We start from the raw sequence: 22,226 nt of genomic DNA on the forward strand, positions 1-22,226 counted from the left end.
TAACACCTTACATGCAAATGTAACAAGGAAATTGCTAATATGTATTAGACTACAAGCCCGCATAGGACAAAAATATGGGTCAAATGAACCACCAGGGAACATATCTAGAACGATAGCAGAGCAAAAAATAATAAGAGTCATCACTATGCCGTCACTTGTAAGCTGTCCAACTGAGTGCAGATGAGAATTGAAAAGTACAGGTAGACTCGGTAAATTTTGGTCATATATTTTTGTACGGCATTCTTAACCATCGATAGATCCATTAAAAATAATAAGAAACCGCTCAGTGCCGTACAAAAATGGTGGTCCACCAAGTCGGAATTTTTATTTAATTTCCGAGAGTTACCGGGGGTAAATTTGGTCATTTGACCATGTACGGCATCTGTGTCATACTATTGCTATACTGCTTTTAATCCATTATTCCGCAACGCCGTACAAAAATCATGGGGACAAGGGGAAAAAATCGAGAGTTGTAATCCCCTCTCTTTCCCCACTCCAGGGGGTCATTTGACACAACACGAAATAAATTTATTTTTAAAGTATTTTATGCATAGATAATATTTTTTCATGTGCCGTACATTTTCGTTGGTTCAAAGGGGAAAAATCTGAAAAAGAAAAAAATCCATATAACGAAATGTTTGCTTTATATTTTTATAATAAAATATAAATATACATTAATATTAAGAAGCTCGAGGTGGTTAATTATCACCTTGGAAAGTCGGAGTCAGGTGGAATGGACTCCGTTAAATTGATGAACTAATAAAAAAGATGTGAATTATATGCAATCAGTCCATGAATACAGGTAAAGTCACAAGCAAATGCTAGTAATATATACATATTCAAAATGTACAAGTAAAGCGCTTTCAAATGATACCAAACACTGCATATTTATCTTAACTTTATTTTTTTACTCTGTATGTTTTGTCCGCTAGAGGGCGCCACATTAGATTTTGTGAAACCCCATATAGCCTTTAGCTAGCTGGTCGCTGGTTATCCAGTGAACAATTCAGACGCGACGAATGATATGTCATTTGTCGAATTCTGATAAGTAGTTTAGAAGTTACGAGGGAATAGATGAACATACATACATGACCTGTAAACAACCATAACCCTCCTTTTGCTTTGCCGTAGTTGGGTAAAAATATGTTAATGCCGTACTGTATCAAATGGCCATAAAGCACCCTTAAAATTGTAGCTTTCGTCGCTTTCATCAGCCTAAAAGATGTGGTCTGCACAAAAATGTACGGCATCGTTTTTTCCTAATTTATCTATGTTAATACTATTTAAAACAACGGATAAAGTGTAGAAAACTATTATATTTCATTAATCTACGATGTTTAAACTTTAACAAAATTTCTGGTTTTGCATTTCTCTATAACTTTTTTTAGAACGGTTTCTTTTGAACGGCAATACTATACAACAATTGAATTTTACAATATCATGTTAAAAAAAAAGTTCCCGTACAGGGTCAAATGACCTTACAGCTCTTTATATCAAGAATTTGATGAAATTAAGATGATTATTGGTATACATTTAAAAGAACAATTATTTTTTGACGGCATTGCTTTTAATAGTACTTTTGAGTGCTAGATAATGTTTTGGAACCGAAGCCGTACTTAGTCAAATGACCCCCTGGAGTGGGGAAAGAGAGGGGATTGCAACTCTCGATTTTTTCCCCTTGTCCCCATGATTTTTGTACGGCGTTGCGGAATAATGGATTAAAAGCAGTATAGCAATAGTATGACACAGATGCCGTACATGGTCAAATGACCAAATTTACCCCCGGTAACTCTCGGAAATTAAATAAAAATTCCGACTTGGTGGACCACCATTTTTGTACGGCACTGAGCGGTTTCTTATTATTTTTAATGGATCTATCGATGGTTAAGAATGCCGTACAAAAATATATGACCAAAATTTACCGAGTCTACCTGTACTTTTCAATTCTCATCTGCACTCAGTTGGACAGCTTACAAGTGACGGCATAGTGATGAATCTTATTATTTTTTGCTCTGCTATCGTTCTAGATATGTCCCCTGGTGGTTCATTTGACCCATATTTTTGTCCTATGCGGGCTTGTAGTCTATATATGCTCGGTTACGTCTTCTGACTCGATAAAAGTTACCAACTGTTTGACGGTCTCCAGCCGTCGGTAAAAAATAAATCTTTATTCGTTTCACCCTTATCTACAATTCCCTAGAGCCCGGCCTCCGTCGTGCAGGAGTCGAGGATAACATTCCCGATTCCTGACTGAATATGGTATGAATGAAGAAATTTATGTATTTTCAATGCTCTTCGTTATGTCTAGCTTGTGTTGATAAGCGATATAGCTAGAAGTACGAGCTTATCGGAGTTAACATCAGCAGTGCTTATAGGTACCCCGTACCTATATAAGTTGATGTATTATGATAGAGGCAAAAAATATTAAAGAAAAGTATTATATTACCCAATTACCAATAAACATTTTATATTTCTTTTTGTGAAGGCTAACTTTTTAACATAATAAAGACGAGATGAGTTTCAGCAAATTGGATTAGGGCGTTGGTAAAAGGGATGCAAAGTTTTAAAAGAATTGGCCACACTACAAAGTTCCAAATTCATTATATTTCAAGTTTCAACCTGTGAAAGTGGCTTATTTAAAGTCACTCTTTATCTCGCCATGTAAATTAAACTAGCGAATGTTTATAAGAAAACTCATAAAGTAAATGAAAATATATCTCGAGACTGAGTAAAATTTACGCGAAGCATGTATAACTAAGAAAATAAACGTAATCAAGTTTCAAATATAGTGTAATTTTATTCATGCATACTTAAATCGTTTTATAAACAACGGTCTCGAGGGTTCTCTATAAAATATCACTGAGTGAATAGGACTTTAATAACTAAGTATTTTAAGTTTTAACATTTGTGCGTGTTCTAACATCACAGAGGTGAGAAATATTACCTACAAAGTACATTAGTGAATGATTTTAGCACATACATGCCGCAAATCGCAATATTAGTTTACACATTATAATTACACAGGCACATTCTTGCTAAATGCCTAGAATACATATAAACCCGAAACGAACCTTCAAATAATAATTTACTCAGATGGCAATGAGCATTGAGCACATCCAATTTTGAGTCATGTAATACTAACTAGGTATTCCTACTAGGTTTAATGGCTGGTTCACACTTTGATTAGTGCGAGTGCAGGTGATTAGTGCGAGTGCAGGTGTGTAGTGCGAGTAGTGTCCAATTCAACTGCGAGTGCAGGTGATTAGTGCGAGTGCAGGACAATGGTGAAATTCGCGACGCTACACACTACGCTAAACACTAAACACTAAACACTCCTGTCCAGACGTGTTTAGGCAGGCACACTGCGAGTGAGGGGGAAGGGAGGGCGCGCGGGACGTGGCTACTCGCAGTCCACTCGCAAAAAAATAGAATACGCTTCTATTCACTTTACTACACAGCCTACTAAACACTCGCACTAAACAGTCGCTGTCCACACGTAGTACTACTCATCACCTGCACTCGCACTAATCAAAGTGTGAACCAGCCATAATAGTTTAAATTTAGAAGAAAGATAATATATTTATCTTTCTTCTTAATTTAAACTTTATTAAATTTAAATTTAGAAGAAAGATAAATATATTATCTTTCTTCTAAAAAAAACTTTAAAAACTTTATTAAATTCAGTATCGGTTCGTGCCTAGATATACAACAGAAATGTTAACAAATAATAAGTTTTCAGTCTTAGTTTACTGAGTTCAATAGATTTTCCAAGCGCCTATAACTAGAGCAGAATGTTTTCATTTATAAATCAATGGAATATAACTGTAAAATACACATATTGTACTTATAGTGTAACATAGGATAGAATTACTACATCGCTGTGCTATAAGCACGCAAGTTAATTGGTAGTTCTCTAAAATCAACGACTAATCTCGCGCAAGACAAATCTGTCAAATTAATTAAAGCTAATCCAAACTAAAATAAGAATCGTATTCTTAATTATTATCTGTCAAAGCTATTATTCAAGGTAAATAAATACAAATGATTGGTGGAAAAAAGCAGTTAATCACGCGCGACCCACATAATCGCAATGTCATTTTTTCGCTACGTGAAAGACATTATAAATCACAGATAGGCAGATCGTCGTTAATATCTATCCAATAATTACGTGATGTTCGACCCGTATCATGCATTTATCTGTAAATGTTTTAACATTAACTCATACTGCGTACACAACTTTTACGCAAATACGTGTGATAATAACTAACAGTGATGAATCGAATGAGAATTTATATTCGGTTACAAATAATTAATATATATTCAGATACGAAATGAATTCCTATTATTAATAATTAATTTATTATTGCACGCCTCATAAGCGAAGCGTTGAGGTGGGTACTACTGTCACTTCGCGCAAAACATCTGATTTTTCAAACTTAAAATGTCTTTATGTATCATACATTGCACTTGTAAGATAATACATACACACACATATTAAGAAAAAACACTATTTTTAACGTTCATGATATTTTTGATGTCATTTTTGTTATTTAAACTAGTTAAAAAACAGTTTAAAAAAGTTCTGTCTTGGACGTCCGTGTGTCTGTATGTGCGGATCCTTTTTCTTGTTAACACGATAGCGACCGAAATACTTTACTAATCGAGTCTTTTTTTTTCTCTTACGCTTGAGTATGCTCAGGAATAGAACCCTTTCATTTTTCAGGGTCTGATTCGATGTGGTTTAATTGTTATTAAATAAACAAAAATAATAATTAATAAATATTTATTAAAAAAAAATATGAGGGGTGCACTTTTGGATTTTCCAATTAACTAGTTTAATTTTACATTTAGATAACTTTACAGACATTTCAAGACATTTGATAATATCGGTCCATAAATATTCGTCAAGTCAAACAATTCCAAGTCGATCAATTAATTTCAGAGTTGATTAAAATCCCCATTCAGACGATCATGGAGCCCACAATATTGCATTGACATGCCACAGACGATAATCGAGGACACGGGAACGCTTGGTTCCGTATGAATAATCAATTAATCAGGTCACAGACTTAGCAAATAGCGCTCTGATGCATGTGCCTTGATCCGATATAGGCTCCAATCAACATCAGATATTAGATGAATGATTTACAATGGTGTATACCCACAATTAAGCCTATAATATTAAATTATTAGTTACAGTGTCACGTTCATATCAAATTAAAAGTACGTATCTAATTTAGTTTTACTATTTTTATTGGATTAAATATAAATGAGCAGGGCTGAGCTAAGACTAGAAACGTTTTTTAATACTGATTACTGACCGTTTAAATTTTGCAATCTTTACATACTTTTTATAGGCCTGTCTGAGTTTGGTAAATTCGGCAATGAAACATTTTAGTGTCAAAACATTGCAGCGTTTATTCTAGGATAATGAGGCTAAAAACGTTATGTAAGTGTTATTTAAAAGTCCTAATTTATACAAAAATAATATCTCGTCTAGATAACATCATGCTGATCTTAAAAGAGAAAATGGTAACATGAAAATCCGGCTAGAACAACTGGTTGAACAAAGTGCGGGAATTACACTGTCCTATTTGAAATTCAGATTCACAACTTCCTTGAAGATCGTCTCTAGATACGCAACTATACATTACGGATACTTATGAACCGTGATGAATTCAGATGACGAGCTCTGCTTCCTGCTATATAAAAACCAGTACGACTAATAAATGGTAATATTTTTGTCATAATTATTAAACACAAACAATGCCATTTAGTATGACCTCATAGCTAGTCACCTCAAATGTTATGCTTGTAGTCATTTGGTTTATGTTCATGTGGTGATAATACGCTATCAGCAAACGTGTCATTGTATAATGTATTGGTTACACAACAATTAAAGTTGAATAACATGTTAAAACAATCAATATTTGGACTTGCATCATGCACTATTTAAATACATAATATTATAATATTCAAATAAGTTGATTTTGATATGTCATGCGACACATTATGTATTTATGTAATGCACTTGCATTAGTAGCGATTGCGACTGAAATGTCGCGAGAAATATTTAATTTATGTTAACACTATTTTATGTTTGTTTATCACAAGGATATGGTACATCGTTTAAAATATTTATTTTTATGTAAAAAATATAAATTCATGCACAGTGTACAATGTACATATTGTAGAATTAGATTCATGTCATATAATTGATTTTACCTTTAGTAGGGCGATATGTTGGATCATCAACTGATATTTAGATACCTTTAAAGCTATAATATTAATTAATTCAATTTTAATATCTGTTCCTATAACAAAGACGTCAAATCGTGCGTTAGTACGTTACTAAGTATTCAATCCATTCTTAGTAAAACAATATAGCAATTAAATGATCGATAAGAAACATGTTTCCTTAATCGATACAATGATTTTCTTTGAAATATTACGCAATTTTTAACAAACGGACAGAAAATAATGGAATAAATTCTATAGCACATTAACGAAACGTAAGCTTTTGAAACCTCGGGATTTGTTTGAGTTTCTTACATGTATATTATGTAGTTACATGTGATTATGAATGAGTACTGCTTCAATTAAATGTCATTAATATTTACAATGTAGGAATAAGGAACTAGCCTGTACCTATTTTGTATGTTGACATCTATTATTTATTGCATTGACGCAATATATGGCATGTGGCAATAAATAAAACATCGTTAATCGTATTAGAATGGTAATAATGAAGTTATTAAACGAAATGTAGATACTGATAATGATAGCATTTACATTGCCATAATATTTATAAGATATCTTGCATTATCACTATCTGATTTTTTGTTTCGTGTGAAAACGAATACAAAAAAATGTTACGATCTTTCGTGGAGTTTAAAATTAATGACAAGTATTAGTAATGCATCTCCACACAGTTTGATGTATGTGGATGGTGTTGGTTAGTGTAGTCAGATGTGTGGTGTACCTAGTAAGATTAAGGGCAGCTGGCATTCCAGCCGGCACAAACCACCAAGAGGGCAGCGGCGTGCACATCCGCTGCGAGCGCGCGCCTCACACCACCATCCACGCCGCACCACTGCTAGTCCCGGCAACAACACTGCAATTCACCATTCGCACTCGGGATAACTATGCCGTGTCAATGTCAACGCAGTGTCATGGTTCACTGGCTCTAATTGACCCGAATATGGATAACTGTGACGCAAACTGCTTGCCAACTCGACGATATACAACTTTCCGGTTGCAAGCAAGGATAAGTGACAGGCCGCGCTAGGCCGATTTGGCTATCGAGGAAACGGGAAAAGGAATGCAAGGGAGGAAAAAAATTACGTTGAAAAATATGACACAGTAGTCAAATTTATGGCGACGTAGCGTTCGATCGAGTGCGTCCCGTTTGGAAAGTTTAGGGGAGAACAATTAAAGGGAACGCGACAGGAGAGTAAGGGTTGACGTGGGGTAAGTATAGATAGGGTCGATAAACTTTTGACTGGCGGGGCTAAAAGAATGTTTCGTTCGGTACTTCGAAAAAGTTTGAAGTTTGGCGGTATCGGAAAGTTATTGCGTGTATGCGAGGGTAGGTTTTCGAGCGACTCGTCGCGTGTAGGCGCGAGGCGGTCGGCCCGTGCGTCGCTCCGCGTTCAACTGACGTATTACATCGCCGGTCCGCGGCTGGCGGCTGCAGTCGCTCGCTCTTCGGTAGCCAGCGCGTGCCGACTGCCGTACTGAGCGTTGATGGCGCCCGCCCCCGCGCTGTGCCGCCCTTGTGATAACGCACCCCGCTAACGCCGAATAATCCCACAAAATTCATCACAGCATAAAATACGAGCCTTTGAATCGTCCATAGAATGTATGGTGAATAGAAAACGCGATTAAATAGGCAAAATACCTTTTTGCGTACATTTCACATAAACGATAAAGAAGAATACATTATTGCTTAATAAATTACCTTACTAATTAATTAATTATGTATTCATTAATACTCGTTTTAGTAAGATTTCCAGTACAAAATATAAGTTTCAAAGGTAGACAATTACTTAGAATATTTAACTGTAAAACACTTCGATTGTGACAATAACGATGAAAATACTTAATTAATTTGTATATTAATGAATAACTTATTCTCAGCATAAACAAGCGATATCTTAATATGAATGCCTATCCGCGTAATTAATGTGCAATATGGCGAAAAGCTTTACGAGCTCAGTGGTGGTCGGACAGATGTGAATTCCAGCGAGTCGACGGCCTAGAATCCACCACCCCTGACACGTTCGACGCGGCCATAAAGCACTCGGGTATCGGACGTCGCGTCGCCACTCAACCGCACCATCCAAATTGAGAGATTCAGAAAATCGACAAGGGGAAAATAACCGCGTCGCCTAAAAATTTCTGACAATATTCTCGTGAATATTTCAGAATCTCTCTATGTTTACGTTCGTTCGCGTGCTTTGCGTGTCTAGTTTTAAACATGCTATTTTTTAAACTAGTCACGCATTATTCAAAGCCCTATTTTTATGTTTCGTTGATTTCAGTTCAATCACAAATAAATAATCAACAAATTGCAGTCTTGGGACAACGTGGAATCTACGTTAGGGTTTTACGATTATTTTATCTGAAATTTATTCATCTGGATGTTATGTGTGTACGAATTGCTTTATTATGAAACTAGCGGTCCGCCCCGGCTTCGCCCGTGGTACATATTTCGCAATAAAAGTTAGCCTATCTCAGGGTCTAAAGATTATCTGTGCCAAATTTCATCAAAATCGGTCCAGTAGTTTATGCGTGAAAACCATACATACATACAAACCTTTCCTCTTTATAATATTAGTATAGATGTGTATGATAGCATCTCATACAAAATGACAAATGGTTTCCAAGTAAACATTTTATGATACTTTTGTAGTATTTTTGACGCATTGCTGGCCACCCACGATGTTTGCCAGACTAGGTACACGTATTCTTTTGACACGTGGTGTATTTGTGTTATCATAAATAGGGCATGCAGAACCGAGTCCGGTTCCAAGTTTCTGAAACCCGGTTCCAAATCGAGCTCAGAACCGGGTAGAACCGGGTTACCCGGTTCTTTTATAATACTTCGGAAAAAAATCCGAAATTAAACAAAAGTAACTGTGAAAGTAGGTACCTGATGGGCCTTTTATTTTACGCGGCTTGTATCTTATTTTATTAAATTAATAAAGAAACAAAATTTAAATACTCCTCTTTATTTATCAGACTTATAAAAGTACCTTGTTATCATAATATCACATATTATAAACTTAAACCTTATTCATTAACTGCAAACTGTAAAGCAAAAAACCGGCCAAGTGCGAGTCGGACTCGCGCTCCGAGAGCTCCGAAGTCCGAACAAACCTATTTTTTATAATGTTGTAACTTAAAAATTTATTTTTCTAGCAATTTTTCCTTTATCTGTGCTATAAGACGTTACTTTTACCAAATTTAAAGGCTCTGTGTTCATGAAAAGTACCCAGCTGTAGGTTTTGAGTCCCATGCGAATGTCGAAATTTGCGAAAATTCTTCGAATCGAAAATTCAGCATTTATGGCTGTATCTTTTGATGCGATGGCTTGTGAGTTTGACTTTTTCACAAAAAAAGGACCGAAGACTTGAGTATTCGATATAAATTTCAACTTGATACCAAAAACAAAAACATGACTGGATCATTATATGAAACCACATGAAACAGTAAAATCAACAGCTTTTCAAATTCACGACAAATCTAATAAAAATATTTCTGTAGCCTAATTTTTGTCATTTTCGACGCCTAATTTTTTTTTTTTTTGGTAATACAACCGTAGGAAATTTATAGCATCTAAGGTTAGACAACCAATCAGAGCCACGCTTGAGGCGTGGCACGAATATTCACGATGTACGTGAATCTGACGTTGCCAGATACAATAAATTTGTTAAAATAATGCAGCAAAATATAATTAATACTTTATATTTTAATATTTTGGTCGGAACCGGGAGAACCGGGTTTCATACTATTCAGACCCGGTTCTCAAGATCATCAAAAAACCCGGGTTTACCCGGGTTTTTCGGAACCGGGTAAACCCGGGTGCATGCCCTAATCATAAATAACTTCAAACCAACTTATGTATGCTTTAAAATTTAACATTTGAACTTTAAAACTGTATTTTTGTTTTCAGGTCACAATATAATTTGTATTTATACAAATGTGCTTTGTTGCATGTAAAGTACACGTCTTGAATATTTTGCCACAACATAAGGTAAGTATTTGTTAAAAGTATTTATAGTAAATGGTACTGATAAAAGTTAATAGCGTCACTGAATAGATATATAACATCATCAATGTAATAATTTTATTTTATTAGGACAGACAATATTGCACGAATCTCTTAGTCATAGCTATTCATTTGTTTATTGACTTCCATTGTATTGTGTCAAGGTTTTGTTCTTTATTGGAGAAATTTAATGAGGTATTTTGAATATTACATCTAGGCGGCGATGGTTCTGAAGATGGTATCACAATAGATTTGTTCCAAATAAAGAGTATTTATTTTTATTAAAAGTCAACGTAAATATGCTAAGTATTTACAACTTAAATATAAAACTGAATCTTTCAATTATAATCCAAATAATCCAAGAATTTGTACCTACATAAGAATTTTGTTGGATAATCCTAAAATATTGAAACAGATTCTAAAAATCACAAAAATGGCAACATTATCACTTGTCAAAGAAACATTTAAATGCAACCGTATAAAAACAATAACCACCCACCTCTTATATTTAACGTAGCATGCCATGTACTTCTTACACTTGGCTAAGCTACGGCTTGCTAAATAGGCTTGGATGTTTGTCATGAAATGTAACGGGCCACAAAATATGTGAACGTAAATCTAAAATCGGGTACGAATTATTGCCTTACGTTGCTCGAGCACTGAATTTAATTCCGACTGACTAACAACGATACGATATTTTAAACACGGACGTAAACTCAGTTTGAACTGGGTATTAGGAGATTAGATAGGTACGTGTATAATTTATTAATGTGATATAATATTTAGGGCAGCACACTGTTTGAAGTTGGATGGAATATATTAAATTATTTATTTTTATTTATAAGAGCTCTGCATGTTAAATATGACTTGTGTCATGTTATTAAGATAAAATAAAGGTCCAAATTAAAGTATAAAATAGTTGCTTAAATTGACTAGTACTGTGGGCACGTAGCGTAAGGGTAATTATTTTGACCAAAACTTGACTTCACAATCTAAAATAGGTATAAGCCTAATTATACTATTCGTTACTTTCTATTTGGATTTCTAGATAACCATTTTACAATCGTCGCTAATAAAAACGTTAATTTCCCTTTGTAACTTCGGAGTACATATTTTGAGATGATAGAATAATTTAATTAAATTTGAGTACCTACAGATGGAATTGCTGTATTTGTGTCACAACGAGATTCCAATCTGAAATGGGATTGACGAACTGAGAGATTATAAAATATGAAGAATGAATATTCCCAAGGCTCAATTATCGTGAAACATGACGCTGTCTGGAGACTAAGTTTGTAAAACATTAATAATGTTAATTTAATTAAGTTATCTATTAAAGTCAAACAAAATATGTAAAATATTCTTTAAATTGGAAGCTGTAATATGCAAAGTAATATTATCATGATAGGATGGCACGTCAGAAGCACACATCCACTAAGAATATAAAATGAGGACATGATATCTAATACAACTTTATTTCGGATCTATTTTGTTCGCGACGCTTTATTTTTATAGCATTTTTATTGATTATAATCTGTCGTTTTATGTTCGTATTTGAGAATCATGTCTCTGTCGTTAAATGATTAAATAAACAATGTCGTCATGATTACGCGTACGGTCATATGGGCAATAAATTCTATCAATTGTGCTAAAATTATCAGTCAATCACTTTATTTTCCTGATTGTCATGTATTGTACCTACATAAACAAAGAAACTATAAAGTATTACTAGAATTAATTAATTGGACAAGAGTTTGATCACAGCTTGTTTTCATAACGGTTGTGATCCGAACGAAAATATATTGAAAAAAAAAATAAATAAATAGAATTACAAGTTTTAGTATGTAATGTTTCATGATAAAATTGCATCATATTAAGAGATCTTATATTAAAATTTCATTGAAATATTTTTAACAATTTAAACTTTAAAGTATTCATTCTATTAAAAACCCGAACAAGGAAATATAATAATCCGAAAAGATACGAGTTACATAAGCATTTGCTTGGCAGCATAATAAAATGCTGATATAATATATATGATAACAAATAACAATAATACGCTTCCTAGAAGAAACTGTTGAGCCAAGCTAGTCGAATATATTGTAAGTTGTTATTATACGAATAAATTTGAGAATATTTCCGTTTTGATAATTTGGGCAAAATGTTTATTACTTGGTGCATTATCTAATTTTCGGAGCGAAAATTAATCTATGATGTGAGAAAAAGCTTACTCATAACACGTTTTAGGTATCTTAATTACAGTAACGTCTTTATAAGAAACAAATAAATTTATACAAGTGTAGGCTTCTGAAATAATCACTTAATATGTAGGTACATGTAAAGGACATATTTTGGCCTAGTTAATTTATTTTACATGTAAATTTGAATTGGGAGTAATAAACTTTAAATAGATATCGTTGATATTATGGCATTATATTTATTTAAATAACATTCAATTAGCGTAAATTAACAGCTACAACCACTGCGTTTATTCAAGGAAATGAACGAAAAACATAAAGGATATCAAAATAAATGAGTTAATAAAAAAAAGATAATCGCTTCCTGCACCGTAAAATATTATGCCTCCGAATAAAATGTTTGCTCGATGCAAACACAATTTCGAGTGAAGACGACGCAGCGGCCTTGGAGAGCCTCAATACTTTAGTGGACTTTACCTCGTCGCAACCTTCAAGACCACTTACAGTTTGTGTATAGCGAGGTGCTATTGCGAAAGTTGACAGCATCGTACGTGCGTCGCGTACCGAGCGCTGTCGCCGGCCACAAAGCTTGCGAACTTAAAATTCCGTCCTAAATTTACACCTTTATCGGACAACGTTTAGACTTCTGTGACGTACCTAGTTGATTGCGAAACCAACTTTTGTTCCGTTTGTCATATAATTGGTTTTGTTGGTAACAATGCCACATTACGACCTACTCGTATAAACATAAATGAGTCTATGTTAAGACGGTGCCGTTCATACGTAAAATAAATGGGCGCTTTGCAAGGTTACAGTGGGTGGCAGTGGCACAATGGTGCGCTGACGAAAGAATCTTGTTAACGCCATGAATCGAGCGGACTATTCACTAGTCACTAGACAAAGATTATTTAAACAGGCGCCTTTTACAAAAGCCAGGCGAAAGGACGAGCGTCCGTTCTAGAGCTATAGCCTTGTCGTCGCGAATCCAATGAAGTTTCTACGAATTCTAAAGCAAATGTCGCAAACATTTAATAGAATGAGTGGAGAATGTTGATCGCTGAAGTTTTCTCAGACAATAGAACGAGTTTGTATAACTACGCGTCTAGCTTTGCTTTGTTTTGATAAATCAACACTATTGTTTCCATGCAGTTAGTTATTGAGGCACGTAATGACTGAATGACGATGATTCATTTAATTTTGAGTCTTGACAAATTGATATGCTAGATGTTTAATATTAATATTGTATTGATATTTATTCGACGTCACAACTTATAGCCATAACCGATGGCCATAAAAATTATAGTATTCTGGGTAACAGATTATATAACGCAACTAGTGGTCCGCCCCGGCTTCGCCCGTGGTACCTACATGTTTAAACTATCCTATCTCTCAAGTTGGATCGAACTGCACATGGTGTGTGAATTTTATTATAATCGGTTAAGTAGTTTAGGAGTCTATTGAAGACAAACATTGTGACACGAGATTTATATATAGGTATTAAGATTACAGAATTTCTTATTTTTACCATAATTACTTTTTAGTTTTTATATGATACTATACTATACAGATGCACAGATTGCATTCAAATTCTGAATAGGTACATAGTACTGTCATACAGTGAAGTATCGACTTACGTGTTAATTAATTTCCTGCATTCATTACACACATTATATTTGTTCACTTTATCGCATTGTACTTCAAATATCCAATGAATACAAGTAACTACATATTATTCCGTAAATGTCGTTCTCATAAACGTACAATGCATTCTACTAAACGATAAGTAATATCTACATTAAAACAAAGGTTTACTCAGTATACATATAGGTAATATGTCCGACACTTCATTGCTAGGAATCTTAAGTACATACATGCCAAGTTCAAGGAATTTTCATAGCAATTGTTTGCACTTATAACATTTGTGTGATTAATTGTAACGCAATCACCGCAACACGTGTTCCAGCGGCGATATATTATCATCAAAATATTAATCCGACAGAGGTAATGTCCAGAAAATCGTATTACAGGATGTTTAACGTTCAATTGTTTACCGGTTCGCAACAACCAGCTACAATAGATCATTAATTGTTCCCACTGACAGCATTGAAATTAATAAATTTGTAATTTGCAAGTGAGACCGTGGCGCAAGTTCTGAGGTCTTTGCAATCGCAAAGTACACGTGCAAATTTATCACGAGAGGTCTTACTGAAGTTCGATCAGCGACGATACTTTACAACTTTTGACTACTGATTAGAGGCAATTTATATTATGAATATAAATTATTATGAAAATATATATATGCTATAGAAATTTATGTAGTGTGTGTGAACCAGTTATTTAATATTTATATCTATTAGTACGATAGATACTAAAGTTAAATATATGTACCTAAACTTATTAAAACCTAGATGCTACAAACATGATACAATGACGCCGCATATTTGATTAAACAATTCCAAAATTATAGCCAGCCTGAAATTCTAGTTCTGTTCCACGTAATGATCTTGTAACTAAGACAGATAATTCAGATACACATTAAGTTATATTGTCTTTCCTTCGATTCGCCAGAAGATGGATGAATTCCTCTCGTACTTGGAACAAAAACGCTCGTTAACATCTAACTCGACATTTTTTCCTGTTTCCAAGTTTCTTGTAAGACGCAGAGCTACGTCGGACAATAAATTCACGATTAAAAAAATAGGGCATCTAATTTAGGTTTATATGTAAGTAGGACTGTATTTGAAAATTTATTTGTTAACCTTTCAAAAGGTTAAAAGAAACTAATTCCTTTGTCTGTACAATACGTCAATTTGAATTTCAATTAATATTTATATGGTCCTTTCACTTGGCGCACGACAAACGAGACAATCAATTGGACAGTTTCTAGAATAACAGTGTTACGGAGCAAATAGTTACTTATTGTTATATTAATTGTTATCTGATTGATTAAATATATTATAGAAGTTATTATGATCTTGACATATCGGGATATCATAGGCAATAACTATATAATTAATTAGTATATACTATGAATTTAAAAATGTGTTTCTTTGTCCCGTATGCATCCCTACACTATTCCTTTATCGAGCTTGTCGTATGGTTGGTGTTATACAATCACCCAAAAACAGTCGAACGGAGTGAGATATTTGTTATTTAGCAATATTTAATTCCGGTTGAACCTGAATCTAACTAGGAGTTTATCTAGTTCTATTATTAGCTGTAGTAAAATAATCAGTAAACCATATTATATACCTATAAGTCTATAACCGAACCGACATCCGAAAATGTGCTTGGTTATGAACTGTAATTTTGTAGCTATATTCCTATCGCTAAATCTTACACAAACGTTTTGGCTGACGTAAATGGAATAAGAATAAATTAAGGAATAAGGTAGCTACACTTTATCAGGGTAACATACGTAAACCCACGGGTCGAAGCTGGCAAAATATAAATAGAAGCATACGTGGGCGACGTGTTGGCATTAGCTAATAAATATATAAGAGCCAGTGATTTCTGTCAGAGGTTATTGATTCGGAACTTTTTTCAGGTGATAATCGTGCAACTATTTCAGTGCTAGGTTGAATGTCCTAGACACGACCAAGGCCTACAGCATTTCGGGACCAGCTGAGTTGGTGACCGGAGCTTGGTTCAAGGGCGTTGGGTGAATGCCACTCGGTTTTTTGCTTTCAAAACTTCTTAGCTTATCGAAACCGGATGAATATCGTCAATTGATGTCTAATAACTATTCTCGTTTGGTTACGATACTACGAATTAATAATTATCGGACAAATGGTCTCCATCGAAATATCGATTCAAATATTTTATGGAGACAACAGGGCCATTAATAGCTCTAATTAACTTGTAAAATTAAAATTATTTGTATATTGGTGGTAATGATTTGTGAAATGTGTGTAATAGTTAGGGTATGTCCCTTATAGAAATTTTCACGCTGTTTATAATTCGTTCGTGAACTAGTGGATATAAGTTCTACACAGTTCTTTTTATTTATTTCTTAACGGTTATTTCTGTTCAGTTAACAATGGAGACTATTCATGTAAACATGTGCCACTTATTATTCAGACTTAAAATAAAGAAAAACGTGTTCAACGTCCGTACATCTACATCGTTTACTACCTACCTAAACTTCTTTTGGACAGCGAAATTCACTCAAAGAATGTGCTTATATTATGAGGAAAGAATTGAATAGAAGCGTGATAGAAGTATAGATATATTTTCTAAAGGAGTTTGTTCGTAATAATAACAAAAATTGTTCGCAAGATAACAATGTTACACCTGTGGGGTGTATTGGGTAACTAGATATACCTACTAACTAGGTAAAAGCATAAGCCTTTGTTCCTTCGCGTCTGTTGCGCGGCTCTACGAGATATTTATCCTTTTCTTTTTTTGCTCGGTTGCGCCGACCGCCCGAGCAGGTAGGCTGAATACAATAAACTTGAGCAGACGTATATAGGTAGGTACGTACCTAGACGTGGAACTTAATTTTGTGCGTGCGGTCGGGCGGACGAACACGCGGTTTTGGCATAGTTTAGAGAAGGCTTTTAAAGAATTTGGCTGTTTCTGAATCGTCTACACATCATGTAAATTGTTAAAAACATGCTCACATTACAACATTTTTTTAAATAATACTAGTAGATACAATATGATATGTAATGATGATGAAGACTATTCTTCTCCATAGATAGTAGATACATACTGCTTTCCGAATCGGTGGTAAATGTTAAAAATATGTTATGACGATTCAAAAGTGCTTCTAGAAGTCTTATTGAATAAATAAATGTTTGAGTTTGAAAAATTTAAAAGAAAATCACTTAGATATTTAATAAATTTTGTACATAATTGGATCTGTTTGTATTTTTTTGTATTTAATGTAAATCTTGTGTGTGTGCAATAAAGAATTATCTATCTATCTATAAAAAAAAAACTAAGTTATTATCAAACAGGTGACTGAAATATGTACCTAAGTAATATTAAAATATGCAACATTTGTTTGATAAACTTTTGCATCAGACATCTAAGTATTACTTAGATCACACTTGGTTATGGTAACATAGGTACATAGATATATTTCATAACAATGACCAAAGCCTTACAACTATTAAACAAGTACTTATAATCAGATTAGCACATACTTGACAGTATAATAAAATAAATAATAATACGCAAGTTGAATTATAAGTACCGCAAGTTTATCATTGATCCATTCAAGGGATCATTTTGTGGAGCAATCGCAGAGGTCATCTGAGGATAACAAAGAAACTAATTCAAGGCTAGCTGTTGACTTGAGCATTTCCTCTCGAGGTATTAATATTTAAATGTCACCTTTTGTTATGATAAATAGCTTGTGACATGTGACATGTGCAGTTTGGGCGGGGGCTTGATTAAGATTTGTTTGAATTACATGTATGTGTTGTAGCATATGTTAATGTTCATGTTATGGTTACAATTTGATGAAAAAATTTAATTCAAAACTTAGCATAGCATCTGATACAATATTAAACACACTTTTCCTATACTTTTTCCATGATAAAAATCAATAAGTGATTCCCAAATTGCAATATGTATGAAAAACCAACTGACAATTCAAACACTTAAAATTATAAGATAATATTTTCTGTGATACTGAGTTACAAAATAAGAGAAACTAGTAATAAAAATAAATCAATTTGAATAAATTCTCAATTTATGTTGTATTCAAATGTAGGATGAATACAGACAATAGTATAATTATTATTTAATTGTTGAGCAATTGGTGATAAGAAACTATTAAAGATAATAACAAAACTTAATGGCATTCATTTTAAGTTTTAACTCAAGTTTTCATAATCATTATTATCTATTTTTTTATTTTCCTCCCATATTTCATAGATACCACCAGAAGGAATCTGCCCCCCTAGTCAAGTGGCTTTCTGTTAGCGTAGCGTTCAATAGAATAGACTACGAATGTATGAGATTGACGTAACCTGTAGATACGTTTATTTACAGCCTACGTCAATCTCATACATTCGTAGTCTATTCTATTGAACGCTACGCTAACAGAAAGCCACTTGACTAGGGGGGCTGGTATTCAAACCCTTCATAATTATTCATTTTATTTCAAGTACATCATTCTTTATTTAAATTAATATAAGCTTGTCAATAAGGAAAAATCTATTAGAGGAAAACCACAAATTTCAGATTTAATAGGTACAAAATATAATACCTAGTAGGTACCTATAGTTGTTTATTGTGATGGAAGCATGAATAATTCTATTATTTTGGTAGCCTATATCGTTGTTCACCATTTTTTATTATTTTTATTTGGGTAATTTAATTTAACATACTATTTTTATTTACCTCTTTATGAAGAGATTACCTTAAAATACATATTAATTATTAGTAAAATAAGGTGTCCATAAAATTTGTTTAGACTAGAACATGCTTGAATTTTGTGCAAGTTGTGCGACTCGAAACAAAATGTAGATTGTAGTATTTACTTATACCTAATTTAGAATTGTTAACAAACAATGTTCTAAGTGGCAAAAGTTTATAGATATTAAAAAGTCTATCAGAAACACGCTCAATATTAAATACAAGTATTACGACAAAATCGTTACGAATGCAGAGTCCAAATCGATTTCCAATTTTTCTTTCAAACCAAAGCGTCAGTAGAAACAATGAAGTTTTTTTACCTTCGTTTTCGTGACTCCACGATGCCGCTTTAGATTCCCAGCGCGTACTACAGTTATTCACAGCACTTATCATCACAATTCTATAACGAATTTAAAACTATTTCTACCATTAAAAGATAGATTAAAACTTTATGTACAAATAAAATAATATTTTAACATAAAATACACAAGCTGAATACAAGCGTCAAGCAAGGGTTCGAGCATGACACAAAACAAACCAATAGAAAAAGAGAAGGAGCGGAACGCGACGCGCCTGCGTCCAATTGCGGCGTTGTCGGTAAAACAGAACACAATCGGATACTTTGTCTGTATTAAAAACAGCTGATTATTTTACAATATACAATTTTTTATAATATATATGCTTATATTAATTTTTAATTAATAAAAAAACTCAAATAGTGTGAAACTAGAAACAGCGGCTTCTATAAAATATACTTTAAGAATTCAATATCTTGTAATGGTGTGTTACATTTCTCATAGATGTCACTGCACAACACAAACCTTTGAGAATTAAAATGTTTCACTTAGTTATATAGTTTGGCACAAGATGGCGCAAATCAGTAACTGCGAGTGAAAAATGATATTTAATATTTAAAGATTTTCATTAGATTTTGACGATATTATAGTACACTGGATAATTTTAGATTTTGAGCTAAGCCAACTAAACTTTTGTTGTTTTTATTTCACCGTTTTATTATTTAATTTCAAAATATGCGCCATCTATTGTACTTTTACGTAAACATATGAATTCGTTTTGTTTGGTCATTACTCATTACTCATTAAATTTAAATCAGTCTCATAATAGATGGCACCATATATTTTAATTACAATCACGAAGTTCAATTTTATTATTGTCTCTTTAATTTCAGCAAGATTTCAACATTATTGAGAACTTTCAAGGGTTTGTACAGAGATATTTAAATATTTCATCGACTTTAATGACGTTATACCTACCTACTACAAACAAGACAGTTCTAAAATTTACCCGCGAGAGTCGCGTTCAAAAAAAGATCTAAGTAAAAGAGACTCGTTAGTATAAATTTTATTTAATGTATGTATGATAATATAATATGACCATACAGAAAAGATACAGAAGGTTATGTTATAATTATAACATCAAGCTACGTTGTCACACAGATTAAAAAAAATTGCAAATATAAAATGAAGATGTGTGGGTAAGCTAGTTGAAAGAGTCGCTCATGAGATTTTATATAAGTAAAATATGTAATATATTTTGAGTAAAGTCTTTTTGTGAGTAGTGGCACAGATAATAATATAATGCTAGTACTAGTGGCATAAAATTGTTGGAACATAACGGTTTAATTTATGATTTAGATATTTAATAAATTTGCAAAGTTTTCAAAAACTAATCTATAGCTAAATCTAAATCTATAGCTTTTCACCGTTTATCATTAAGGTCACATCACACATGTGTAATACAAAACACCTATGCCAATGCAAAATAAAAAATAATACCCACTGTACCTATTAACAATTAACTACTGTGTATAAGAATAAGATATGTATGAAGTTAACGACTATGATCATGAGATAACCATGCTTCCTGTAAGTGTCAAAATTCTGTAGAATACAAGAAATTTTAAATTTATTTACGAGGATAATTTTATGCCAAATACTCCGAACATCCTCATTCCTCAGTGAAGATCGTGAGCAATATCCGTGTGAATGGAAATAGTTTTTCAAACTTGCGGTTGAAATAAACAAAATAATGCGTGATAATGATGCTCTCCTTTTGTGTTTCGATTAAAATGTTTTTATTAAATAACTAGCGGTCCACCTCGGCTTCGCCCGTGGTACATATTTCGCAATAAAAGGTATATTATATGTTCTTTCTCAGGGTCTAAAGATTATCTGTGCCAAATTTCATCAAAATCGGTCCAGTAGTTTATACGTGAAAAGTGAAAACCATACATATACATACCTACATAGGTACAAACCTTTCCTCTTTATAATATTAGTAGATATAGATATTCGTAAAAAGTATTATTTACAAAGAAACAGGTTATTATAAAATATATAACTTTGAATGCTAAAAGTCATGTTAAGTTTTAATGATTTTTTTAGTCGAAAATTATTAAAAGTTATATTATAGTTAGGTATCAAAGTCAAATTGATATTAAATCAAACATTACCTTTATTGAAACAGAAACGTTTCCAATTGATCCCCAAACAAATGGTTTTAACGGTCCTTTATACCTACGACTTTGCACCGAAAAATTTTGCTGACGCTACCTCCGTTTAAATTGGCCTCATTTTGTGGGCCACGTCAAAGGAAGGCCAGGAGGGCGCGAGGAGGTACGTTTGCTTCCTTGAGTGGCCCTATTAGGTCCAGCCTCTTGCCTTTGTTGAGCTACCGAGGTTAGAATGATGTCTTTGAGATAAAAATTGGGTCGCAATTCATGATTACTTCAAAGTTACCCAAGGTAAGGTAATTGCAATATTACCATTCTCGTATTATTTAATTGGATTTATTGTTAGGAAACGACGGTTTAAAATAGTTTTGATTTTGCATTTAGAATCGATTTGTGTAAAATTTAATAACGATATTACCTAGCTTGAATCAACTTTGAGGTACTTAAGTACAATAATTTTAATTTTCCCAATTACAATTTTTATGTTTCACGCTTTATCTATGTATTTCTCTTATCATTTTTCAATTATCATTTTCCTTGTAATATCACTAGAATGTAGATGTTTGTTTTCTTTCGTACTATCGCAGGTTATTGAATGGTGGTGCTTCTGGTATCGTTTTAAATGGTTAAATTAAGCCTACCTTACTCTATATTTTAATCTCAGATTTAAATCATCTCTATATTCGATGAAGATACAAATGGTTTGAATCAATACAATGTATTGAACTTTGTAAGACACTTAGCTATACCGATAACATACAGTGAAGTGGAACACAATTGAACACAATATGCTCTTTGTACCTATTTGTTTGAAAGTTTTTGTTGAGATGTAGGTACGTCTAACATCAAGTTAATAAAACAAGTTCATACATAATGTTTGCTTTCTCAGAATTAATCTAAGCAGGTTCTCTGT

General features: G+C 33.3%; 1 protein-coding gene across 4 annotated transcripts in view; it reads right to left on the reverse strand.

The window, feature by feature from the left end:
- gus (splA/ryanodine receptor domain and SOCS box containing gustavus) overlaps positions 1-19,404 on the reverse strand; it is a 70,403-nt gene extending 50,999 nt beyond the window's left edge. For 2 of the 4 annotated variants that reach the window (XR_016316969.1, XM_089706158.1), the window contains exon 1: positions 6,983-7,697. Coding sequence is in view for 2 of the 4 variants with exons in the window: in XM_089706158.1 (XP_089562284.1) it covers positions 6,983-7,050 (68 nt within the window). In the remaining 2 variants the exon portion in view is untranslated. Of the gene's footprint in view, positions 1-6,982; positions 7,698-19,160 lie in introns of those variants that run through there. The other 2 variants (XM_089706162.1, XM_089706161.1) reach the window with 2 other exon arrangements.
- Between the last annotated feature and the right edge of the window lie 2,822 nt (positions 19,405-22,226).

Source organism: Colias philodice, chromosome 17 (genome assembly GCF_061535455.1).
Source record: "Colias philodice isolate Cphi_HAF_F1 chromosome 17, ilColPhil1 Martin Lab GWU primary, whole genome shotgun sequence".
Classification (NCBI taxonomy): Eukaryota; Metazoa; Arthropoda; class Insecta; order Lepidoptera; family Pieridae; genus Colias; species Colias philodice.